Source organism: Oncorhynchus nerka, linkage group LG14, assembly GCF_034236695.1.
Source record: "Oncorhynchus nerka isolate Pitt River linkage group LG14, Oner_Uvic_2.0, whole genome shotgun sequence".
NCBI lineage: Eukaryota > Metazoa > Chordata > Actinopteri > Salmoniformes > Salmonidae > Oncorhynchus > Oncorhynchus nerka.
Genome location: NC_088409.1, coordinates 19688516 through 19716050, shown reverse-complemented (window position 1 = coordinate 19716050; position 27535 = coordinate 19688516). Strand labels below are relative to the sequence as shown.

Here is a 27535-nt window from a genome sequence, read left to right as displayed (position 1 = left end):
ATAATATTACATTCCTCTCTCAGCTCAAAGCAAACACACATGCACATAATATTACATTCCTCTCTCAGAACAAAGCAAACAAACAGGCACATAATATTACATTCCTCTCTCAGCTCAAAGCAAACACACATGCACATAATATTACATTCCTCTCTCAGACCAAAGCAAACACACAGGCACATAATATTACATTCCTCTCTCAGCTCAAAGCAAACACACATGCACATAATATTACATTCCTCTCTCAGACCAAAGCACACACACATGCACATAATATTACATTCCTCTCTCAGACCAAAGCAAACACACATGCACACAATATTACATTCCTCTCTCAGCCCAAAGCACACCATTTTACTCAAAAGCAGTAGGTCCAGATAGCCTTTATTCAGACAGACATTTTCCCCACTCCTCTCTCCATTACTGTGTTGCACACTAAGGTTATAATAGTAAATGAAAACTGAAATGAAAATGAATTAAAAACAAAAATTTGAAAAACAATTGAGTAAACTGAAAAACGAAAACCATATTGAAACTATTATCTTTGACTGCAAAACAAACTAAAATATAATTAAAACCATCATGAATTATGTTCAGTTTTTTTTCCTTCTAAACTTTGGACAAAAATCTAATGTTTTGAAGCTTTTTTCTCTAATGGGGTTTTCGAACTTCTAAATCTGGAGGGTAAATGCTGCGATGTTGGCGATGTTTCAAATAGGCCTAGCTGGTGCATCGCTAGCTAACGGAAGAAATCTGAGGGCGAGCAGGAAGCATGAGCGAGAACAATGGCAGCAGCAAACACAACACCAGCGGGGTTGGTTGCAAAACACAAGCCCTGTATGGGATTATTTGGAGTACATTGCTGGAGAGGACAAAAGCAAATGTATTGTAGTGTCAGAAGCTAATAATCCTTTATTGGATTTATATATCACTTTTCTACCAACTGAGGTACTCCAATGGCTTTACATTGGGAAACTCACCTCCAATGTGTAACACCTGGGTGATGCACGGCAACCATTTTTGTGCCAGAACACTCACCACACATCAGCTAAGTGATATATGCCAATTAGAATGAGGGGGAGGGTGATTAGGTGGTCATGATGGGAATGGGACCAGGTTGGGAATTTTGTCATGACATCAGGGTTAACACCCTTACTCTTATGATAAGTAATGGGCTTTTTTAATGACCACAGAGAGTCAGGACATCCGTTTTAACATCCCATCCAAAAGACAGCACCCAATGTCCACTTCACTTCCTGGGTATCTCCTTAGACCAGAGGCAAAAGTGCCCCCTACTGCCCCTCCAACACCACTTCCAGCAGCATCTGGTCTCCAATCCAGGGACCGACCAGGCCCGACCCGGCTTAGTTTCAGAGGCAAGCCAGCAGTGGTATCTAGAGTGGTATGCTGCTGGCTGGCAGCAGTGGGATGCAGGGTTGTATGCTGCTGGCTGGCAGCACCATCCCACACCCTGCATCCCACTGCTGCATCCCACACCCTGCATCCCACTGCTGCATCCCACACCCTGCATCCCACACCCTGCATCCCACCCTGCATCCCACTGCTGCATCCCACACCCTGCATCCCACACCTGCTGCATCCCACCCTGCATCCCACTACCACCCTGCATCCCACTGCTGCATCCCACCCTGCATCCCACTACCACCCTGCATCCCACTGCTGCATCCCACACCCTGCATCCCACACCCTGCATCCCACCCTGCATCCCACTACCACCCTGCATCCCACCATGCATCCCACTACCACCCTGCATCCCACTGCTGCATCCCACTACCAACCTGCATCCCACTGCTGCATCCCACCCTGCATCCCACTACCACCCTGCATCCCACTGCTGCATCCCACCCTGCATCCCACTACCACCCTGCATCCCACTGCTGCATCCCACCCTGCATCCCCCACCCTGCATCCCACTACCACCCTGCATCCCACCCTGCATCCCACTACTACCCTGCATCCCACCCTGCATCCCACTACCACCCTGCATCCCACTGCTGCATCCCACCCTGCATCCCACTACCACCCTGCATCCCACAACCTCAAAGTTCATCTGTACAGCACCCACAAAGAATTTCAGGATAAAGACGGGGAGATAGCTATTGTTTTATTTTTGTAATTCGCTGAGGATTCGACTCCCGGTATCATGTGAACACGTATAAGACGTGGATAATATGTAGAATAGCCGACAATGAGTTTTAAAACGACAAATGATTCTCTCTACCAACAAGAAGGGTGTGATCGGTTTGAACATTTTGGTGTGGAATGGATTGTGATGTGGGGGTTTGTGAATACGCCGATAAATGAAAATATCCATCAGGACTTTTGCCACCTAGGAAATGTGTGTGAGCGGACCATCTCAAATAGTACTGGAGAACCCTGCTATAGTCCTACAACACATACATGGCCCCTAGCATAAGGACACTTGAGGCTACTTTCTGTCCCTTCACACAAAAAATACAACTGAAACTACAACTAAAACTGAAACTGAAACTACAACTGAAACTGAAACTACAACTGAAACCGAAACTACAACTGAATAGTATAAAAAAAAATATGTTTTTTATCGTACTGAAACAGAATAAAAACTAGTAAATCAAGTCTAAAACCGAATGGAAACTAAACTGAATTAATTTTTTTAATTGAAAAACTAATAGAAATCAAATTTAATAGAAAATCACAAAACTATAATAACCTTGGTACACACTCAGACATTTACCAGGCACTCATTTACACTGGGCTTGTCAAACAGTTAACACTAAGGGTTAAACTGAGGGATGTTTAGGTGTTTGAACTGTCTCCAACATCGGTTGTTTTTCCATGGTCATTTCTACTCTTTACTGTAGGCAGTCTTTCTCCCATTCTAAAGTGGTGGAACCGTCCTAATTTAACCCTCGGCTAGCTAGCATCTTCACTAATATCAGGCCTCATCAAAAAAACATAATGGAGTATCAGTATAAAGACAGTTTCAACCACAAACAACAGTCAGAGGCAAACGGTGAACTAAAGTCTCTGAGCAACAGTCTACACAATTCCAGCAAGCAGCTTGAAATGGAGTGTTTGAACCATCACACACAGTGCACAGCCAGTCATGACACACTAGCTGAGAATGCACAGTCTAAATTCTAAATACAGACAAAATTCACTGACAAGGGAAATAAGTTATTGAGCTGCATGAGCGCGTGATTATGACGAAACCAGGTAGTATTTATAACATGCATACAACCAATCAAAGCAGATCTGTTCTTCAGAAATATAACAATTAAACAAACACATGCTATCTCATATGTTTCTAGAGAATGGCGTCCGTTTCTCCCAGCAAGGCTTTCTTCTGGTTGTCCTTCTTTATACGATGGAAAGCGATGATCAGGACCAGGGCTAGGGAGGAAGTGACATCACCCGTCAATAACAGTCAAAACATATTATCGGAAACCCAGAACTAAAATCCTGCATAATTGCGTTAGATACTTGATTAGTCTGTCCATGAGAGATTAGTCAAAAAGAACAAGAAAAACTATCAACAACAATACAACGTTTTATGCTACAGTTAGGTCTTCGTTCCTCTATTGTACCACTCTGCCCTCTGGGGGCAGTATTTCATTTTTGGATGAAAAACGTTCCCATTTTAAACAAGATATTTTGTCACGAAAAGATGCTCGACTATGCATATAATTGACAGCTTTGGAAGGAAAACACTCTGACGTTTCCAAAACTGCAAATATATTATCTGTGAGTGCCACAGAACTGATGCTACAGACGAAACCAAGATGAAATTTCAAACAGGAAATGCCCCAGATTTTGGAGGCGCTGTGTTCCAATGTACCCTTATATGGCTGTGAATGCGCAAGGAATGAGCCTACACTTTCTGTCGTTTCCCCAAGGTGTCTGCAGCATTGTGACGTATTTGTAGGCATATCATTGGAAGATTGACCATAAGAGACTACATTTACCAGGTGTCCGCTTGGTGTCCTCCGTCGAAATTATTGCGTAATCTCCAGCTGCATGCATTTTTCCATGTGGTTCAGAGGAGAAACCAAACTTCCACGAATGATTTATCATCGAATAGATATGTGAAAAACACCTTGAGGATTGATTCTAAACAACGTTTGCCATGTTTCTGTCGATATTATGGAGTTAATTTGGAAAAAAGTTTGGCGTTGTAATGACTGAATTTTCGGGGGTTTTTCTTAGCCAAACGTGATGAACAAAACGGAGCGATTTCTCCTACACAAATAATATTTTTGGAAAAACTGAACATTTGATATCTAACTGAGAGTCTCCTCATTGAAAACATCTGAAGTTCTTCAAAGGTAAATGATTTTATTTGAATGCTTTTCTTGTTTTTGTGAAAATGTTGCCTGCTGAATGCTAGGCTTAATGCTATGCTAGCCATCAATACTCTTACACAAATGCTTGTGTAGCTATGGTTGAAAAGCATATTTTGAAAATCTGAGATGACAGTGTTGTTAACAAAAGGCTAAGCTTGTGAGCCAATATATGTATTTAATTTCATTTGCGATTTTCATGAATAGTTAACGTTGCGTTATGGTAATGAGCTTGAGGCTATAATTACGCTCCCGGATACGGGATTGCTCATCGCAAGAGGTTAAAGTGCAGTGCATAGCAACAACACCAGTGAACAACAGCGCCTGTTACTCACCGATGAATCCGACAGTTCCAGCCAGGATTCCGATGGTGGTGGGCATTCCTAACACCCCTGCATGAACGCCCGGCTCGGTGAAACAGTATCCCAACTCTGTGCAGTTACACACTCGCACTGTAGGGAGAACACACACATCAGAGACAAATACACATTGGTAAAAGACACCCACTCACAGCTACATGATCTTGTGTGTGATGGGTGCTATCACACACAGCTGGCTGTAACCACTCACCCTCAAACTTCTGTGTGATGCCCATGCCAGCGTTGTCTTTGATGTTGATGGGGATTAGGAAGGTTTTGTCCTCGCTGGGAGATTTCTTCAGGGTCAGTTTAGCAGACGTACCTACAGGAAACCAAGGGAAGAGACACAATCCCACATCAGCACGGGAGCACATTAATAGACAGGATCTCTAGGAGATGTAGTCTTGTCTAACAAATGTGTACCGTCCACAGCGCTTAGGTCCCAGTTGGGGGACTTCTTGCCCTGGGCCAGGCTGAATGTGAAAGGTGCTCCGAAGGGGTCTGCGTCCGCGTCCAGGGCCGTCAGGACTATAGGCTGGGGCTTCTTCACACAGATGAAGGCCTGGTTCTCTGTCAACTTGGGGACATTGTCATTCACATCCAGCAGCCTCACAGACACCTCGCGCTCTGAGGACAGCTCTGGATTGGCTGGGGGTGGAGAGATATTATTCATTATGCATATTTTCTAACCTGGACTCAAACTGGCAGTGTGTGGGTCAAAAAAGTATCCGAAATATACATATGTGTGTTCGTCACCTTTCTCGAAGGCGACAACAGTAAAGTGGAAGGCCTCCACCGTCTCTCTGTCCAGCACAGCTTTATTCTTTATCTTTATCTCTCCAGTAGCAGGATCAATCTCCAACCAACCCTTAGTGTCTCCCTCCATCTTGAACCTACAATACACACACAGTTAGAGCACAAAATATACACTATCAGAGCCATAACACACACACAACATCAGTCCCTCTCATAATGTGATTACAGTATCTCTTTTCCCTCTGGGTCCTTGGCGTCTATTTTGAGCAGCGTAGCTCCCTCCTTGGTGTCCTCTGGCACCGTGACATCCAGAATGTCCATGTCAAACACTGGAGCCTCATCAACGTCACTGATCGCCACCGAGACCACGGCGGACGACTCAGCGCCGTACTCGAGACCGCTCACCAGCGGCTCTGGGTTACGAGCATCAATCTGTAGCTTATAAGAGGAAGCAGTCTCATAGTTCAGAGGCTGGAGAAAGAGGGGGAAGGAGGGAGAGAGGGGAGGGAGGAAGAGAGAAGGGGGACGAAGAGAGATCGAGGGGGATGAAGGGAGAGAGAGGGGGAAAGAGGGGGAGGAAGGGAGGGGAGAGGGGAGAGGAAGGGAGGGAGGGGGAGGAAGGAAGGGAGAGTGGGGAGAGGAAGGGAAAGAGAGGGGGAGGGGAAGGGGGAGGGAGGCAGATGGGGAGGAAGGGAGAGAGAGGTCTGTGAGCATTCTGGAGCAAAATGGAAGCGTTTTTGTGGGTTTGTTTCTGTCACGCCCTGGTCGAAGTATATTGTGTTTGTCTTTATTTATTTGGTCAGGCCTGGGTGTGACATGGGTTTATTGTGGTGTGTTTTGTCTTGGGGTTAGGTATTGGGTGTGTGGCTTAGTGGGGGTATCTAGCAAAGTCTATGGCTGTCTGGAGTGGTTCTCAATCAGAGGCAGGTGTTTATCGTTGTCTCTGATTGGGAACCATATTTAGGCAGCCATATTCTTTGAGTGTTTTGTGGGTGATTGTTCCTGTCTTTGTGTTTGCACCAGATAGGGCTGTTTCAGTTTTCACATTTCATTATTTTGTAGTTTCTTCATGTATAGTTTTTTCCTTCATTAAAATATCATGAATTATCATCACGCTGCATTTTGGTCCGACTCTCCTTCTCCACAAGAAAGCCGTTACAGTTTCAGCCTGCTGGTGGACGTTTCCTTTAATAATCAATACAACCATAGATCTAGGATCAGCTTATCATCTTTATCATCACCTATCAAAATCTGACCTTTCGTAGGTGTCTTCCAGTATGAAGTTACCTTAGCAACAACAAGCCTGCCCTCCCCATTGGCGTCTGTCTCCATGGCGAAAACTCCATCTTCGTTGCCAGCGGTTATGTGGAACTCGATGCGGGAGCTTCCTGTTCCAGGGTCGTCAGCGTCTGTGGCTTTCACTGTCAGGAGGGTGTGGCCTAGAGCTGTGTCTTCAGACAGGTTGTGACTACCATACTACAGAGAGACAGAGAGAGAGGGAGAGAGACAGTGAGAGACAGAGAGGGAGAGAGACAGCGAGAGACAGAGGGAGAGAGAGAGAAACAGAGACAGAAAGGGAGAGACAGAGAGAGAGAGAGAGACAGAGAGAGACAGAGAGAGACAGAGGGAGAGAGAGAGAAACAGAGAGACAGAAAGGGAGAGAGAGAGAGAGAGACAGAGAGACAGAGACAGAGAGAGAGAGAGAGAGACAGAGGGAGAGAGAGAGAAACAGAGAGACAGAAAGGGAGAGACAGAGAGAGAGAGAGAGACAGAGAGAGAGAGAGAGAGACAGAGAGAGACAGAGACCGAGAGAGACAGAGAGAGACAGAGATAGGGAGAGACAGAGAGAGGGAGTGATGAAGTGAGCGAGAGAGACAAAGAGAGAGAGAGAAAGAGAGTATTAAAGGTCACAGGTCAACAACCCATACCAACTAAAGCATCTATGAAACTCAGGTGTGTGTCTCAGGTATGTCTCACGTCATTCATCTCGAAGATGGGCAGCTCATTGTTGATGTCGATAACCTTGATGAGGACCTTACATTCTGTGCTGAAACCTGACGAAGACACACAACAGTATGTGAGGCCCATTGAAGCAAACACGTGTCTGTGCTGTTCAAACTTTTAGACAAAGGTCAAGTGTGTGTGTGCATGTACCTGGGTCGTTTACTCTGACAGTGAGGTGGTATTCTGTTGCATCTCTGCGTTGGAGCATCTGCTTGGCCTGGATGCGGCCGCTGATGCCATCGATGGTAAAGACGGAGGAAGGGGTTTGGGTCACCAACGAATAGGAGAGCAGTGCGTTGGGTGTGTTGTCATCATCAGCATCATGCACCATCAGATGTCCGACTGGGCTGCCTGGAACCCAGAGGAACCAATCATACAAGTTATATGAGGTACTATTAGAATGCTTCAGCTCTGAACACACATACCTTTAATATAACAACACAGTCCTAACATCAGTCACAACACAGTCCTAACACCAGTCTCAACACAGTCCTAACACCATCCCCAACACAGTCCTAACACCAGCCTCAACACAGTCCTAACACCAGTCTCAACATAGTCCTAACACCAGTCTCAACACAGTCCTAACACCAGTCTCAACACAGTCCTAACACCAGTCTCAACACAGTCCTAACACCAGCCCCAACACAGTCCTAACACCAGCCTCAACACAGTCCTAACACCAGTCTCAACACAGTCCTAACACCAGCCCCAACACAGTCCTAACACCAGCCCCAACATAGTCCTAACACCAGCCTCAACACAGTCCTAACACAAGCCTCAACACAGTCCTAACATCAGTCACAACACAGTCCTAACACCAGCCACAACACAGTCCTAACACCAGTCTCAACACAGTCCTAACACCAGTCTCAACACAGTCCTAACACCAGCCACAACACAGTCTTAACACCAGCCCCAACACAGTCCTAACACCAGCCTCAACACAGTCCTAACATCAGTCACAACACAGTCCTAACATCAGTCTCAACACAGTCCTAACACCAGCCTCAACACAGTCCTAACACCAGTCTCAACACAGTCCTAACATCAGTCACAACACAGTCCTAACACCAGCCACAACACAGTCCTAACACCAGCCTCAACACAGTCCTAACACAAGCCTCAACACAGTCCTAACACCAGTCTCAACACAGTCCTAACATCAGCTTCAACACAGTCCTAACATCAGTCTCAACACAGTCCTAACATCAGTCACAACACAGTCCTAACATCAGTCACAACACAGTCCTAACATCAAAGTCACAAGATACGAGACTTTTCACACATTTATGGAATGCACATCAGGGTCAATGAAATGTAAAAGTAAGTATGTGGACACCTGCTCGTCAAACATCTCATTCCAAAATCATGGGCATTAATATCGAGTTGGTCCCCCATTTGCTCCTATGGCTTAAATGGCCGAATCCACTCATTTAAAGGGGTGTCTATATACTTCTGGCTGTGTAGTGAATCACACATCTCCAACCTATCACATACACACACACACATCCAGTAGTTAGTTACCTGTGGGTTCGTTCTCCTGCACTTCAAACACACTGAGTTCCTCCTCACAGATTGGAGCGTTATCATTCACATCGTCCACCACCACCTGCACTTCCAGGGGAGGTTCTACCTGGTTACCATAGCTATCCTCAGCAAACACCACCAGGATGTACTGGAACACACACACACACACACACACATTTATTTTTATGTGAACTATCCAGTGATGGACAGTACTCCATTAAATAATGCTGCTTGGGACCAGAGTGTTAGATAGTGATTGTGATGAGGAGGACTCGCTGGTTACCATGGCCTTGTCCTCTCTGTCCAGCTCCTCAGTCAGCAGAATGTCTCCTTCCTCCGTGACATTGAAGGGGAATGTCAGCTCCCGTTCTTTCTGTACCAGCCTGTAGAAGGCACTGGGATCATTAGACTGGACCTGCAGGGAGACATCAGACAGTCAGACAGACAGTCAGTCAGACAGACAGACAGACAGGCAGGCAGGCAGACAGACAGACAGACAGACAGACAGACAGACAGACAGACAGACAGACAGACAGACAGACAGACAGACAGACAGACAGACAGACAGACAGACAGACAGACAGACAGACAGACAGACAGACAGACAGACAGACAGACAGACAGAGATAGATATAGTGGGGCAAAAAAGTATTTAGTCAGACACCAATTGTGCAAGTTCTCCCACTTAAAAAAGATGAGAGAGGCCTGTAATTTTCATCATAGGTACACTTCAACTATGACAGACAAAATGAGAGACTTTTTTTCTCCAGAAAATCACGTTGTAGGATTTTAAATTAATTTATTTGCAAATTATGGTGGAAAATACATTATTTGGTCAATAACAAAAGTTTATCTCAAAGTTTATCACTACTGAGGATGTGTCCCAAAATTGACATCTTACCCCAGTCTAAGAAATAAACCTCCCATGCCACTCTGTCAACATCACGGCAAATCTCATGTGAGTGCATTCCATCTATTGGCACAATGGACAGTTTTTAACATCTCGTCCCGTGTTTTATGATTCTGTTGGCAATGACAGAGGTCAAACGTTTTCTCAAAGTCTTCACAAGGTTTCCACACACTGTTGCTGGTATTTTGGCCCATTCCTCCATGCAGATCTCCTCTAGAGCTGTGATGTTTTGGGACTGTTGCTGGGCAACACGGACTTTCAACTCCCTCCAAATATTTTCTATGGGGTTGAGATCTGGAGACTGGCTAGGACACTCCAGGACCTTGAAATGCTTCTTACGAAGCCAGTCCATTGCCCGGGCAGTGTGTTTGGGATCATTGTCATGCTGAAAGACCCAGCCACGTTTCATATTCAATGCCCTTGCTGATGGTAGGCTTTGTTACTTTGGTCCCAGCTCTCTGCAGGTCATTCACTAGGTCCCCCCGTGTGGTTCTGGGATTTTTGCTTACCGTTCTTGTGATCATTTTGACCCCACGGGGTGAGATCTTGCGTGGAGCCCCAGATCGAGGGAGATTATCAGTGGTCTTGTATGTCTTCCATTTCCTAATAATTGCTCCCACAGTTGATTTCTTCAAACCAAGCTGCTTACCTATTGCAGATTCAGTCTTCCCAACCTGGTGCAGGTCTACAATTTTGTGTCCTTTGACAGATCTTTGGTCTTGGCCATAGTGGAGTTTGGAGTGTGACTGTTTGAGGTTGTGGACAGGTGTCTTTTATACTGATAACAAGTTCAAACAGGTGCCATTAATACAGGTAACGAGTGGAGGACAGAGGAGCCTCTTAAAGGAGAAGTTACAGGTCTGTGAGAGCCAGAAATCTTGCTTGTTTGTAGGTGACCAAATACTTATTTTCCACCATAATTTGCATATAAATTCATTAAAAATCCTACAATGTGATTTTCTGGATTTTTTTTCTCATTTTGTCTGTCATAGTTGAAGTGTACCTATGATGAAAATTACAGGCCTCTCTCATCTTTTTAAGTGGGAGAACTTGCACAATTGGTGGCTGACTAAATACTTTTTTGCCCCACTGTATGTCCTGTATCTTAACTGCTTTATATGTAACATTTTCCTTTAATCATGCAGTGATGTCAGTAGGAGATCAAATTTAAGGTATGCATGCTGATTGTGTGTTTTCTAGAGAGTCTCTTTAGGTTCTTAGTGTTTTCTAGAGAGTCTCTTTAGGTCCTTAGTGTTTTCTAAACAGTCTCTTTAGGTTCTTAGTGTTTTCTAGAGAGTCTCTTTAGGTCCTTAGTGTTTTCTAAACAGTCTCTTTATGTCCTTTGTGTTTTCTTAGCAGTCTCCTAAGGTCCTCAGTGTTTTCTAAACAGTCTCTTTAGGTTCTTAGTGTTTTCTAAACAGTCTCTTTAGGTTCTTAGTGTTTTCTAGAGAGTCTCTTTAGGTCCTTAGTGTTTTCTAAACTGTCTCCTTTAGGTCCTTAGTGTTTTCTAAACTGTCTCCTTTAGGTCCTTAGTGTTTTCTAAACTGTCTCCTTTAGGTCCTTAGTGTTTTCTAAACTGTCTCCTTTAGGTTCTTAGTGTTTTCTAAACAGTCTCTTTAGGTCCTTAGTGTTTTCTAAACAGTCTCTTTAGGTTCTTAGTGTTTTCTATACAGTCTCTTTAGGTTCTTAGTGTTTTCTAAACAGTCTCTTTAGGTCCTTAGTGTTTTCTAAACAGTCTCTTTAGGTTCTTAGTGTTTTCTAAACAGTCTCTTTAGGTTCTTAGTGTTTTCTAAACAGTCTCTTTATGTCCTTAGTGTTTTCTAAACTGTCTCCTTTAGGTCCTTAGTGTTTTCTAAACTGTCTCCTTAGTTAGGTACTGGGGCACCTATAGTGATTGTGTGAGTGTGATTTCCACCCTTGCCGTACCTTGCCGATGGGCATGGGGTATATCCCTTTCAACTGTTCTCTGAGGTTGATCGGTCCAGGATTGACCCACAGGTTCTCCTGCACGAAAATTTTAACCCACGCGTTACCGTTGAGAGCGTTCACCGACTCCCCGCCCATGTCCTCCACACGAACAATCAGAGTGAAGTCTGGGTCTTCCAGAGGGTTCAGCCTCCGAGACTCTACAACCACAGAGGAAGAAACAGGACCATTCACAGTCAATACACAGGCACCACCGAAGAAGACAGGCCCAAATGATTCCTTATTTCCCATATGGCACACTGTGTTTGACTGTCGCCCTGTATGTCTATGGATGAACTGGCCAAAAATGTAGGGCCCTGGACAAAAGTAGTGTACTAGCAGTAGTGTACTATACGGGAATATCTGAGCGTGACCTCGGGGCTCTCTGTGTGATAACACAGGGGTCAGAGGTGAGAGGTCAGGCTGCTCTGGCCAGTGGCCACAGCTGAACTCAACAACATTATGTAGAGGAGGTTCTGTTCAGCAGCATCTCAATCACACCATTAACCTCTTAATCAGCCAGTTCATCCATAGATCCTGAGGGAAAGAGAGAAAAAGTCCAGAGCGCGCAAAGGGGTGCACTTTTTTTTGGCGTGACCGAGACCTTTCGGCACGCTCAAAGTCTCGTGAGCGTCACAGTTACACGCCTCATCGAAAGCAGGCTTCGTGCTGAACACATACAGAGTCTTCCCAGGGTTGTAACTGCTTGGTAAGTACGATGACGTCAAAGTGGTGGCAAGTTTTTTCATTACAAGAGAGACTTTGGGAGAATGCATGCCCTGACACTTCTGCTTTACATAGAGACAAAATTTAAACGGTTTTAGAAGCTTTAGAGTGTTTTCTATTCGATAATATTTTTTATATGCATATATTAGCAACTTTTGACAAAAATGTATCATGTTTTATATGGGTACCGAATTCCTCCAGAAGGGGCAGTAATCAGGGGTAGACTTAAGAGGTAATTAATCTATCTATCCCTCGCTCTCTATGCCTCTGTCTCTATCCCTCACTCTCTCTATCCCTATCTCTCTCTTTATCCCCCCCTCTCTCTTTACCCCCCCCCCCCCCTCTCTCGCTCTCTCTCTCTCTCTCTGCCTGACATGTTTCCAAGTTTCCAAGTTTCCATGCATGTGCTCTGCTCTATTTGCATCCTCTCTGAAATGCCCTCCTCTTTTTCTCTTTATCCTCCCCCTTGTGGTCTGCTATGGGCTCAATCATCTATCTATTTGGACCATCTTGGTCAGGTTTACCTGACAATAGTGATTTTATAGTTTCATCTTAAACTACAAGTAAATATAGTGAAGTACACACAGACCTGCTCTCTGCACACAGCTGTAGAAGGGGTTGAGTTCATAAGGGATGTCCCCTGTGGGGGTGCAGTAGTCATCAAACCTCTTCTTCAGAGAATCACTGAAGTCCCCTCCTCTGGAATGAATAACACTTTCTCTGGCCTTCAGCAGACGCTCTCCTGCAGGAACACACACACACACACACACACACACACACACACACACACACACACACACACACACACACACACACACAGCTGTAATCAGTAATATAATCACGTGGTCAATCTGACACCAAGCATGTGTTAATCTGATGTGTTAATCTGGAGCATGAGAGTTGAGTTGTGGTAATCCGGGCTGGTGTGAGATTAAAGGATGAAGAACTCACAGATTAGCACTCATACAGGATGAGATTAGAGACCACAACATCTGGGATGATCTATGTGTGTGCACTTTGAGGATCTCCGGGAGTGTGTGTGTGTGTGTGTTACCCTCGGCAGTAGTAGAAATCTCTCCTGTGTTGCTGTTGATCTGGAAGAACAGGGTGTTGTCTCTGTTGGGGATCTGGGAGACCAGGGTGTAACTCAGATGGGCGTTGGGAGACTCTGGGTCGTCCAGGTCAGTAGCAAACACACGCGCAAATGGAACACCTGCAACACACACACACATAATGAACACACACAGACAGACAAACAGACGGATAGACAGAGTGACAGACAGAGTGACAGACAGTCAGTCAGACAGTCAGTCAGACAGAGTGACAGACAGAGTGACAGACAGTCAGTCAGACAGAGTGACAGACAGTCAGTCAGACAGAGTGACAGACAGAGTGACAGACAGTCAGTCAGACAGAGTGACAGGCAGAGTGACAGACAGAGTGACAGACAGTCAGTCAGACAGAGTGACAGACAGTCAGTCAGACAGAGTGACAGACAGAGTGACAGACAGTCAGTCAGACAGTGACAGGCAGAGTGACAGACAGAGTGACAGACAGAATGACAGACAGTCAGTCAGACAGTCAGTCAGACAGAGTGACAGACAGTGAGTCAGACAGAATGACAGACAGAGTGACAGGCAGACAGACCTGCGGGGGTACGTTCCTTGACGATGCCGATGTAGTCAGTCTGGTTGAAGGACGGGGCGTGGTTGTTGACATCCAACACGTTGATGGTGATGATGACTGGACCTTCTACTGGTTCTGAACCCACTAAGGCCTCCAGCTACAACAACAACAACAACAACAACATGAAGCTGGGATGTGTGTGTGGGTCTATACTAAATGTCATTGTGTATGTGTGTGCATGCAGATACTTGTCAGATCTGTGAATCGACAGTGTGTGTATGTCTGTGTGTGTGTCCTACCAGCTCTCACAGTCTCACATCAGAATTAGACGTTCATCCATGTTTCTCAAACGTCACATTTTGAAGTTGTTCCAAATGTCAAATTTGGATGTGTTTTAAGGTTAAGTATTAAGTCAGAATTGTTAAGGTTATGGCCTCCCGGGTGGCGCAGTGGTTAAGGGTGCTGTACTGCAGTGCCAGCTGTGCCACCAGAGACTCTGGGTTCACTCAAATACTAACTTGTATCACTTGTATTAACTACTATAGTGTGTGGTCTGTGTATGTTAACTACTACATTGTGTGGTCTGTGTATGTTAACTACTACATTGTGTGGTCTGTGTATGTTAACTACTATAGTGTGTGGTCTGTGTATGTTAACTGCTACATTGTGTGGTCTGTGTATGTTAACTACTACATTGTGTGGTCTGTGTATGTTAACTACTACATTGTGTGGTCTGTGTATGTTAACTACTACATTGTGTGGTCTGTGTATGTTAACTACTATAGTGTGTGGTCTGTGTATGTTAAATACTACATTGTGTGGTCTGTGTATGTTAACTACTACATTGTGTGGTCTGTGTATGTTAACTACTACATTGTGTGGTCTGTGTATGTTAACTACTATAGTGTGTCGTCTGTGTATGTTAACTACTACATTGTGTGGTCTGTGTATGTTAACTACTATAGTGTGTCGTCTGTGTATGTTAACTACTATAGTGTGTGGTCTGTGTATGTTAACTACTACATTGTGTGGTCTGTGTATGTTAACTACTATAGTGTGTGGTCTGTGTATGTTAACTACTACATTGTGTGGTCTGTGTATGTTAACTACTACATTGTGTGGTCTGTGTATGTTAACTACTATAGTGTGTGGTCTGTGTATGTTAACTACTACATTGTGTGGTCTGTGTATGTTAACTACTATAGTGTGTGGTCTGTGTATGTTAACTACTATAGTGTGTGGTCTGTGTATGTTAACTACTATAGTGTGTGGTCTGTGTATGTTAATAACTACTACATTGTGTGGTCTGTGTATGTTAACTACTATAGTGTGTGGTCTGTGTATGTTAACTACTATAGTGTGTGGTCTGTGTATGTTAACTACTATAGTGTGTCGTCTGTGTATGTTAACTACTATAGTGTGTGGTCTGTGTATGTTAACTACTACATTGTGTGGTCTGTGTATGTTAACTACTACATTGTGTGGTCTGTGTATGTTAACTACTATAGTGTGTCGTCTGTGTATGTTAACTACTACATTGTGTGGTCTGTGTATGTTAACTACTACATTGTGTGGTCTGTGTATGTTAACTACTATAGTGTGTGGTCTGTGTATGTTAACTACTATAGTGTGTGGTCTGTGTATGTTAACTACTATAGTGTGTCGTCTGTGTATGTTAACTACTATAGTGTGTGGTCTGTGTATGTTAACATCTACATTGTGTGGTCTGTGTATGTTAACTACTATAGTGTGTGGTCTGTGTATGTTAACTACTATAGTGTGTCGTCTGTGTATGTTAACATCTACATTGTGTGGTCTGTGTATGTTAACATCTACATTGTGTGGTCTGTGTATGTTAACATCTACATTGTGTGGTCTGTGTGTGTTAACTACTATAGTGTGTGGTCTGTGTATGTTAACTACTATAGTGTGTCGTCTGTGTATGTTAACATCTACATTGTGTGGTCTGTGTATGTTAACTACTACATTGTGTGGTCTGTGTATGTTAACTACTACATTGTGTGGTCTGTGTATGTTAACTACTACATTGTGTGGTCTGTGTATGTTAACTACTACATTGTGTGGTCTGTGTATGTTAACTACTATAGTGTGTGGTCTGTGTGGTATGTTAACTACTACATTGTGTGGTCTGTGTATGTTAACTACTATTGTGTGGTCTGTGTATGTTAACTACTATAGTGTGTGGTCTGTGTATGTTAACTACTACATTGTGTGGTCTGTGTATGTTAACTACTATAGTGTGTGGTCTGTGTATGTTAACTACTACATTGTGTGGTCTGTGTATGTTAACTACTATAGTGTGTGGTCTGTGTATGTTAACTACTACATTGTGTGGTCTGTGTATGTTAACTACTACATTGTGTGGTCTGTGTATGTTAACTACTATAGTGTGTGGTCTGTGTATGTTAACTACTACATTGTGTGGTCTGTGTATGTTAACTACTATAGTGTGTGGTCTGTGTATGTTAACTACTATAGTGTGTGTTAACTACTATAGTGTGTGGTCTGTGTATGTTAACATCTACATTGTGTGGTCTGTGTATGTTAACTACTATAGTGTGTGGTCTGTGTATGTTAACTACTATAGTGTGTGGTCTGTGTGTGTTAACTACTACATTGTGTGGTCTGTGTATGTTAACTACTATAGTGTGTGGTCTGTGTATGTTAACTACTACATTGTGTGGTCTGTGTATGTTAACTACTATAGTGTGTGGTCTGTGTATGTTAACTACTATAGTGTGTGGTCTGTGTATGTTAACTACTACATTGTGTGGTCTGTGTATGTTAACTACTATAGTGTGTGGTCTGTGTATGTTAACTACTATAGTGTGTGGTCTGTGTATGTTAACTACTATAGTGTGTGGTCTGTGTGTGTTAACTACTACATTGTGTGGTCTGTGTATGTTAACTACTACATTGTGTGGTCTGTGTATGTTAACTACTACATTGTGTGGTCTGTGTATGTTAACATCTACATTGTGTGGTCTGTGTATGTTAACTACTATAGTGTGTGGTCTGTGTGTGTTAACTACTATAGTGTGTGGTCTGTGTATGTTAACTACTACATTGTATGTTCTGTGTATGTTAACTACTACATTGTGTGGTCTGTGTATGTTAACTGCTATAGTGTGTGGTCTGTGTATGTTAACTACTATAGTGTGTGGTCTGTGTATGTTAACTACTACATTGTATGTTCTGTGTATGTTAACTACTACATTGTGTGGTCTGTGTATGTTAACTACTATAGTGTGTGGTCTGTGTATGTTAACTACTATAGTGTGTGGTCTGTGTATGTTAACTACTACATTGTGTGGTCTGTGTATGTTAACTGCTATAGTGTGTGGTCTGTGTATGTTAACTACTATAGTGTGTGGTCTGTGTATGTTAACTACTACATTGTGTGGTCTGTGTATGTTAACTACTATAGTGTGTGGTCTGTGTATGTTAACTACTATAGTGTGTGGTCTGTGTATGTTAACTACTATAGTGTGTGGTCTGTGTATGTTAACTACTACATTGTGTCTGGTCTGTGTATGTTAACTACTATAGTGTGGTCTGTGTATGTTAACTTAACTGTGTATGTTAACTATAGTGGTCTGTGTATGTCTGTGTATGTTAACTACTATAGTGTGTGGTCTGTGTAGTGTGTGGTCTGTGTGTTAACTACTACATTGTGTGGTCTGTGTATGTTAACTAACTACATTGTGTGGTCTGTGTATGTTAACTACTATAGTGTGTGGTCTGTGTATGTTAACTACTATAGTCTGTGTGGTCTGTGTGTGGTCTGTATGTTAACTACATTGTGTGGTCTGTGTATGTTAAACTACTACATTGTGTGGTCTGTGTATGTTAAATCTACATTGTGTGGTCTGTGTATGTTAACTACTACATTGTGTGGTCTGTGTATGTTAACTACTATAGTGTGTGGTCTGTGTATGTTAACTACTACATTGTATGTTCTGTGTATGTTAACATCTACATTGTGTGGTCTGTGTATGTTAACTACTACATTGTGTGGTCTGTGTATGTTAACTACTACATTGTGTGGTCTGTGTATGTTAACATCTACATTGTGTGGTCTGTGTATGTTAACTACTACATTGTGTGGTCTGTGTATGTTAACTACTATAGTGTGTGGTCTGTGTATGTTAACTACTACATTGTGTGGTCTGTGTATGTTATAGTGTGTGGTCTGTGTGTGTTAACTACTACATTGTGTGGTCTGTGTATGTTAACTACTATAGTGTGTGGTCTGTGTATGTTAACTACTATAGTGTGTGGTCTGTGTATGTTAACTACTATAGTGTGTGGTCTGTGTATGTTAACTACTACATTGTGTGGTCTGTGTATGTTAACTACTACATTGTGTGGTCTGTATGTTTTATTTTTTTATTTTAAATTTTAAATTTGACCCCTTTTTCTCCCCAATTTCGTGGTATCCAATTGTTGAAGTAGCTACTATCTTGTCTCATCGCTACAACTCGCGTACAGGCTCAGGAGAGACGAAGGTTGAAAGTCATGCGTCCTCCGATACACAACCCAACCAGCGCAATGCGCCCGGCCCGCCACAGGAGTCGCTGGTGCGCGATGAGACAAGGACATCCCTACCGACCAAGCCCTCCCTAACCCAGACGACGCTAGGCCAATTGTGCGTCGCCCCACGGACCTCCCGGTCGCGGCCGGTTACGACAGAGCCTGGGCACGAACCCAGGGACTCTGATGGCACAGCTGGCGCTGCAGTACAGCGCCCTTAACCACTGCGCCACCCAGGAGGCCACTGGTCTGTGTATGTTAACTACTACATTGTGTGGTCTGTGTATGTTAACTACTATAGTGTTTGTCTGTGTGTGTTTTTTTACCTTCTACAGTGTGTGTCTGTGTGTGTTAACTTCTACAGTGTGTGTGTGTGTGTGTGTGTTAACTTCTACAGTGTGTGTCTGTGTGTGTTAACTTCTACAGTGTGTGTCTGTGTGTGTTAACTTCTACAGTGTGTGTGTGTGTGTTAACTTCTACAGTGTGTGTGTGTGTTAACTTCTACAGTGTGTGTCTGTGTGTGTTAACTTCTACAGTGTGTCTGTGTGTGTTAACTTCTACAGTGTGTGTCTGTGTGTGTTAACTTCTACAGTGTGTGTGTGTGTATGTGTGTCAGTGTGTGTGTGTGTGTGTGTGTGTGTGTGTGTGTCACCTCCAGAGTATGTGTCTGTGTGTGGGCCCAGTCCAGGGTCTGTTCCAGGTAGAGCCAGCCGTCCTCTGAGATGCTGATCTTTCCTTCAGTCTCTCCTGTCAATCTGAACCCATCAACCTCGAGGTGGGACGCTTGGAACTGCAGACGGAGGGAGAATATATTAATACAAAGACCAGAAATTAAGGGGACAGGTGTGTGTGTGTGTGTGTGTGTGTGTGTGTGTGTGTGTGTGTGTGTGTGTGTGTGTGTGTGTGTGTGTGTGTATGTGTGTGTGTGTGTTACCTGGTAGAGGGCGTAGGGTACAGGTGTCCCCTCTGGTACGTCTAGAACCTTGTTCTCCAGTGGTCCCTTCTCCAGGCCTTTCCCAGCAGCCTATCACAACACGTGATGAATATACAGTAGACCAGTGTTCCTGGACTCCAGTCGTTGAAAAGCTCCAGAGTTGCACATTTTTGCACCAGCCCAGTACTTGCACTCCTGATTCAATCACTCAACTATAAATAAACACCTTGATTAGTTGAATCCGGTGTGCCAGTATTGGGCTGTAATGAAAATGTAAAACCCTTGGTGTTCTCAAGGACAAAACACTACAGCATGGGCTAGACGTTCTCTCTCTCCTTGCAGAAGGACAGTTACTCATTGACCGACTCTACAGATTTCCACTGAAGGAGACTGTCTGGCCTGCGTGAGCCTGTGCGTCCTTCATTCAATCTTTCAGTAACGCTAATAAGTCACAGAGGGCGGCACAACGCCCTGTGACTCGTTTCCAAGCCAACCAGAGCCAAAGCTCACCTTGCAGAAACAAACCGGAACAGAACCCAGAGAAGTCTCACTCCTCAAACAGTGACAGTCAAATATCAACGTAAGAGGTCATGTATGTAGAGTAATACAGTATAACTTAAAATATTTGAGGTTGGAGTGAACTCACGTTGGCGATGAGGAGGCTGAGCAGCAGCAGGTGCATTGTGGGATGTGCCATGATGAGCTTCAGGGATGAGACTCTGAGAGAAGAGGAGGAAGAGGAGAGGGAGAGGATGGGGTGGAGGAGGATTAGAAAACACAGAGGTACACTGTAATAAGCCCTTTGTCAATGAGACACCCCCCCTGGGTGCACATTTTGTTTTTCCTCCCTGGCACTCTGACTACAGTGCACCAACCCATCCTCTAGGATTTGGTTCCTGAATAGGGTTGGTCCTTTGTTTGTGTTAGTGTAACATTGTCATGTGAAGATGAGAGTTTGGGAAACATCATCAAAGCTTTTTGATGAGTTGGTTATTTGAATCAGCTGTGTAGTGCTATGTCAACAACCACAACGTGCAACCAGGGAGGGGCCCAGAACCGAGTTAAGGAAACCCTGGTCTGTGTGTGTGTGTGTGTGTGTGTGTGTGTGTGTGTGTGTGTGTGTGTGTGTGTGTGTGTGTGTGTGTGTGTGTGTACGGATCCACCAGTGGTGAGAAGTGTTTCGTTTTTCACCACATTCCCTGGTAGTAGAGTCTGTTACTAATTCACCTGAAGGACTAGAGTCAAGGGCAAACAGGCTCTATCTTAGTATCAAATCAAATCAAATCAAACAGGCTCTATCTTAGTATCACTAACAGGGATCCACTAAGGGAGTGTACTGTAGTCCAACTGTCCCCTGCCGGGACCACACTATCTCTCTCTCTTAGTATCACTAACAGGGATCCACTAAGGGAGTGTACTGTAGTCCAACTGTCCCCTGCCGGGACCACATTATCTCTCTCTCTTAGTATCAGTAACAGGGATCCACTAAGGGAGTGTACTGTAGTCCAACTGTCCCCTGCCAGTTCCACACTATCTCTCTCTCTTAGTATCACTAACAGGGATCCACTAAGGGAGTGTACTGTAGTCCAACTGTCCCCTGCCAGTTCCACACTATCTCTCTCTCTTAGTATCAGTAACAGGGATCCACTAAGGGAGTGTACTGTAGTCCAACTGTCCCCTGCCAGTTCCACACTATCTCTCTCTCTTAGTATCAGTAACAGGGATCCACTAAGGGAGTGTACTGTAGTCCAACTGTCCCCTGCCAGTGCCACACTATCTCTCTCTCACTCAAGACAAACTTTGAGCTGATGGGGAAGTCAATGGCCTCCATGTGCAGGACTCCTCCCACTCAACCAGAAAGCAGAAAATCTGAGCCAGCGGCAGCCATGACTGACCATACATGGGAGTTTTAAGCTCTAGGAGCAGAGAGGGGACAGGTAGCTAGGCTATCTAGAGGAAGTATTCCCTTTTGAAGATGACTGGATGACCACCACCCCCCTCCCCTCCAGACGTGACTAATTCGTTAGTGAAAGGTCACTCAGGTGTCGGACTCCTCCATGACCTGACAGTGACCTCAGAGCCTGATATAACAGTTTAGGGCAGGTGAACAGAGAGAGTAAAACCACCCTAAAGGTGTGTGTGTAATACTGTAGATTGGAATAGTGTCCGTCTGTGAGCTCCTCCTTGCCTCAACAGCAGCATAGTCATAGAGAGACAAAAACATAATGACAAAGCAGAACATTTTGCTAATTTACTACAAATATAAAACTGAAATATCACATTTACATAAGTATTCAGACCCTTTACTCAGTACTTTGTTGAAGCATCTTCGGCAGCGATTACAGCCTCGAGTCTACTTGGGTATGACGCTACAAGCTTTGCACACTTGTATTTTGGGAGTTTCTCCCATTCTTCTCTGCAGATCCTATCAAGCTCTGTTAGGTTGGATGGGGAGTGTCACTACACAGCTATTTTCAGGTCTCTCCAGAGAAGTTCAATCGGGTTCAAGTCCGGGCTCTGGCTGGGCCACTCAAGGACATTCAGAGACTTGTCCTGAAGCCACGCCTGCATTGTGTTGCCTGTGTGCTCAGGGTTGTTGTCCTGTTGGAAGGTGAACCTTCGCCCCAGTCTGAGGTCCTGAAAGCTCTGGAGCAGGTTTTCATCAAGGATCTCTCTGTCCTTTGCTCCATTCATCTTTGCCTCGATCCTGGCTAGTCTCCCAGTCCCTGCCGCTGATAAACATCCCCACAGCATGATGCTGCCACCACCATGCTTGACCATAGGGATTGTGCCAGGTTTCCTCCAGACATGACGCTTGGCATTTAGGCCAAATCTTGGTTTCATCAGACCAGATAATCTTGTTTCTCATGGTCTGAGAGTCCTTTAGGTGCCTTTTGGCAAACTCCAAGCGGGATGTCATGTGCCTTTAACTGAGGAGTGGCATCTGCTTAGTCCAATGCTCTAACCACTAGGCTACCCTGCCGCCCCTCTCCACAGAGGACCTCTAGAGCTCTGCGAGAGTGACAATCGGATTCTTGGTCACCTCCCTGACCAAGGCCCTTCTCCCCCGAATGCTCAGTTTGGCTAGGTGACCAGCTCTAGGAAGAGTCTTTGTTGTTCTAAACTTCTTCCATTTAAGAATGATGGAGGCCACTGTGTTATTGGGGACCTTCAATGCTGCAGACATTTTTTGGTACCCTTCCCCAGATCTGTGCCTCGGCACAATTCTGACTCAGAGCTCTACGGTCAATTCTTTCGACCTCATGGCTTGTTTTTTTGCTCTGACATGCACTGTCAACTGTGGGAACTTTTATAGACAGGTGTGTGCCTTTCCAAATCAGGTCAAATCAATTTAATTTACCACAGGTAGAAACATCTCAAAGATGATCAATGGAAACAGGATGCTTAAATTCGAGTCTCATAGCAAAGGGTCTGGAATACTTATGTAAATAAGGTATTTCTGTTTTGAATTTTTTATACATGTGCAAACATTTCTAAAAAACTGTATTTTAGGTATTGTGTGTAGATTGATGAGGAAAAACATTTATTTAATCCATTTTAGAATAAGGCTGTAACGTAACAAAATGTGGAAAAGTCAATGAGTCTGAATACTTTCCGAAGGCACTGTCTATATACAGTTGAAGTCGGAAGTTTACATACACTTAGGTTGGAGTCATTAAAACTATTTTTTCAACCACTCCACAAATGTCTCGTTAACAAACTATAGTTTTGGCAAGTTGGTTAGGACATCCACTTTGTGCATGACACAAGTTTACAGACAGAATATTTCACTTATAATTCATTGTATCACAATTCCAGTTGGTCAGAAATTCACACAGACTAAGTTGACTGTGCCTTTAAATAGCTTGGAACATTCCTGAAAATGATGTCATGGCTTTAGAAGCTTCTGATAGGCTAATTGACTTAATGACATAAGTCAATTGGAGGTGTACCTGTGGATGTATTTCAAGGCCTACCTTCAAACTCAGTGCCTCTGCTTGACATCATGGGAAAATGAAAAGAAATCAGCCAAGACCTCAGAAAAAAAATTGCAGACCTCCACAAGCCTGGTTCATCCTTGGGAGCAATTTCCATATGCCTGAAGTTACCACATTCATCTGTACAAACAATAGTACGCAAGTATGAACACCATGGGACCACACAGCCGTCATACCGCTCAGGAAGGACGCGTTCTGTCTCCTAGAGATTAACGTACTTTGGTGCGAAAAGTGCAAATCAATCCCAGAACAACAGCAAAGGACCTTGTGAAGATACTGGAGGAAACAGGTACGAACGTATCTATATCCACTTTAAAACGAGTCCTATATTGACATAACCTGAAAGGCCGCTCAGCAAGGAACGGCCATAAAAAAAGCCAGACTACGGTTTGCAACTGCACATGGGGACAAAGATCGTACTTTTTGGAGAAAGGTCCTCTGGTCTGCTGAAACAAAAATGGAACTGTTTGGCCATAATGACCATCGTTATGTTTGGAGGAAAAAGGGGGAGGTTTGCAAGCCGAAGAACACCATCCCAACAGTGAAGCACGGGGGTGGCAGCATCATGTTGTGGGGGTGCTTTGCTGCAGGAGGGACTGGTGCACTTCACAAAATAGATGGCATGAGGGAAGAAAATTATGTGGCTATATTGAAGCAACATCTCAAGACATCAGTAAGGAAGTTAAAGCTTGGTCGCAAATGGGTCTCCCAAATGGACAATGACCCCAAGCATACTTCCAAAGTTGTGGCAACATGGCTTAAGGACAACAAAGTCAAGGTATTGGAGTGGCCATCACAAAACCCTGACCTCAATCCCATAGAAAATGTGTGGGCAGAACTGAAAAGCGTGTGCAAGCAAGGAGGCCTACAAACCTGACTCAGTTACACCAGCTCTGTCAGGAGGAATGGGCCAAAATTCACCCAACTTATTGTGGGAAGCTTGTGGAAGGCTACCCAAAACGTTTGACCCAAGTTAAACAATTTAAAGGCAATGCTACCAAATACTAATTGAGTGTATGTAAACTTCTGACCCACTGGGAATGCGATGAAAGAAATAAAAGCTGAAATAAATAATTCTCTCTACTATTATTCTGACAAATTTCACAAATTTAAAATAAAGTGGTGATCTTAACTGACCTAAGACAGGGAATTTTTGCTAGGATTAAATGCCAGGAATTGTGAAAAACTGAGTTTAAATGTATTTGGGTAAGGTGTATGTAAACTTCCGACTTGAACTGTATATATACAACAGAGTCCCTGCCCATCTTTCGAAAACATCTGAAAGCCCACCACAAAAAAGGCATTTCTCTTTCTCCACTAGCACGGACTTTTCTGATAAATACTTTGTTGAGGGAAAATGTACCTGATACCATTGTGATGTGTTGTTGTCTCACCTAGCTACAGTGTCTTAAGATGAACGCACTTATTGTAAGTCATTCTGAATAATAGAGTCTGCTAAATGACTAACACATCTCCATTTCAGGTTACAGGACATTCTGTTATGTGCACATCTCCATTTCAGGCTACAGGATGTACACGTCTCCATGACAGGCTACAGGACATTCTGTTATGTACACGTCTCCATGACAGGCTACAGGACATTCTGTTATGTACACGTCTTCATGACAGGCTACAGGACATTCTGTTATGTACAACGACAACAGAGTAGATATATTACACCTCAACAGGATGTGCATCTGTTCCGTGTGTTTTACCTGTTTCTCTGTCTGTGTCAGTGTGTTTTACCTGTTTCTCCTTTGTCAGTGTGTTTTACCTGTTTCTCTGTCTGTGTCAGTGTGTCCAGTACATGTGAGTCTATAGTGTGTCCAGTACATGTGAGTCTATAGTGTGTCCAGTACATGAGTCTATAGTGTGTCCAGTACATGTGAGTCTATAGTGTGTCCAGTACATGTGAGTCTATAGTGTGTCCAGTACATGAGTCTATAGTGTGTCCAGTACATGTGAGTCTATAGTGTGTCCAGTACATGAGTCTATAGTGTGTCCAGTACAAGTGAGTCTATAGTGTGTCCAGTACATGTGAGTCTATAGTGTGTCCAGTACTTGTGAGTCTATAGTGTGTCCAGTACTTGTGAGTCTATCGTGTGTCCAGTACATGTGAGTCTGTAGTGTGTCCAGTACTTGTGAGTCTATAGTGTGTCCAGTACACGTGAGTCTATGTGTATGACCAGTCTTGCAGAGGGCAGAGAGAGGTGATAGGGGGACATTAAGAGTGTGAATGTGACTTTGAGGCTTGCCGCTGCAGATGACCTTTGCTTCGCTCACAGCACGATAGGCTCCACCTGACACTCCATTTCATTTCCCCTACCTCAGATGGCTGCTGAGGGGAGGTTGACTCATAATAATGGCTGGAATGGAGTGAATGGTATCAAACACATAGAAACCATGTGTTTGATGTGTTCGATACTATTCCATTTATTCCATGCCAGCCATTACTATGAGCCTGTCCTCCCCTACTGAGGTGCCACCAGCCGCCTGTGGTGTCTACATAGAACTTCCATTACCTGTCTCACTATCTACCTACTGCTACGACCTTTTCTACGACCTTCTCCTAAAACACAAATTGTCTTCCGTTAGTCACCTGTTACATCTCTCTCCCGCTGGTTCTCTGCACTCTCTGTGTCACCAGGAGTTCTGTCCCTGCTGACTGGCTGACTGACACACGCCAGAATCGCCAGAACAAATCATGCTCAACACATGGGGATCAGAACACAGCAAACCGGCACTTCCAGACAAGCACCAAATGGAGGACTAAAGGAAACACACTACTCTGACATGTTGGGACATGTCTCCTTTATAAAAACAGATGAATCTCAACCTGTAGAATGCATTTTTCTAACTTTGTGTGAGGCCTGATGTTGGCCTGTCTCTAGAAGGCCGACACTGAGTGACCTTTAGTGTCTTTCTGCCCCCAAGACCAGACCAAACCAGACCAGACTGATCAAACCCAGGCCCCTGTGTCTGACCCAGAAACCAGAGCCCAGAGGCCACAGTGGCCCCAGGACAGTGGTGCTCAATAACAGACTTCAAGATGCCATATATACACACAGGCCCTGGCAAAGTCAAGTCAAGATCACAACACACACCCCAAAAGAAATCCCCTAATGGAAAATGCTCAATATTAAACACGCATATAGAAAACAGAAGTAACCAATATATAGATACAGGCTTCAACTCAACATTCATGACAGAAAAAGACAGAGAAAGAGAGAGAGAGAAAGAGATAGGGAGAGAAAGAGTGAGAGAGGAAGAGACATACCTTGCTTAAGAGTTCCCGTTTCACTCCTTCGACTGTAGTGTGATCACTACTGCCCCATCCAGCCTGGTCAAACGTTAACTCAACATTAACACGCAATACTTTATTGAACCTATTCATTGTCTAATCTCCCCGCCCCTACAACAGGCCGAGCCAATAGAGAAACAGGGGGACAGGAGAAGTGAGTGTAACTAAGGGGTGTAATAAATTAATATAACATTATTATAGTATAATATAACATTATCGTCACAGAATGGCAACCATGAACAGGACACAGGAACCAAAGTACTGTAGGTTGTAATGTATGTATGAATATTCAGTGCTTAAGCCCCTATTAGAGTTCTTACTGTTACTACAAGCTAAAGGCTCATCTCTGTAGAACCATACAACTGGCTACTGGACTCATCACCGCACAGTCAAAACCAGCCGGCAGACTGAACAATCTGTAAGGGTGGAGGTGGGGATTATAAAGGACTGGAAAAGATTCTCACTCAAAGCGGACTTTAACCTTTGACTTTATGAACTGCTTCCTGTCTGAGAATGTCTAGTAGTAAGC

At 44.0% G+C, this 27535-nt stretch overlaps 1 protein-coding gene across 1 annotated transcript; it reads right to left on the bottom strand.

The window, feature by feature from the left end:
• Positions 1-2112: 2112 nt before the first annotated feature.
• On the bottom strand, positions 2113-27069 carry cdh17 (cadherin 17, LI cadherin (liver-intestine)). The gene is made up of 19 exons (XM_065027699.1): positions 26983-27069; positions 20354-20426; positions 19708-19797; positions 19426-19563; positions 14241-14376; positions 13648-13806; positions 13183-13335; positions 11829-12028; positions 9276-9407; positions 8990-9140; positions 7613-7813; positions 7436-7512; positions 6746-6934; positions 5685-5929; positions 5459-5595; positions 5126-5350; positions 4914-5024; positions 4679-4795; positions 2113-3396 (listed from the first exon to the last, which is right to left on the bottom strand). The coding sequence occupies exons 2-19, from the start codon at positions 20402-20404 to the stop codon at positions 3311-3313; spliced, it is 2598 nt and encodes an 865-aa protein (XP_064883771.1). The 5' UTR covers positions 20405-20426; positions 26983-27069; the 3' UTR covers positions 2113-3310.
• Positions 27070-27535: the final 466 nt, after the last annotated feature.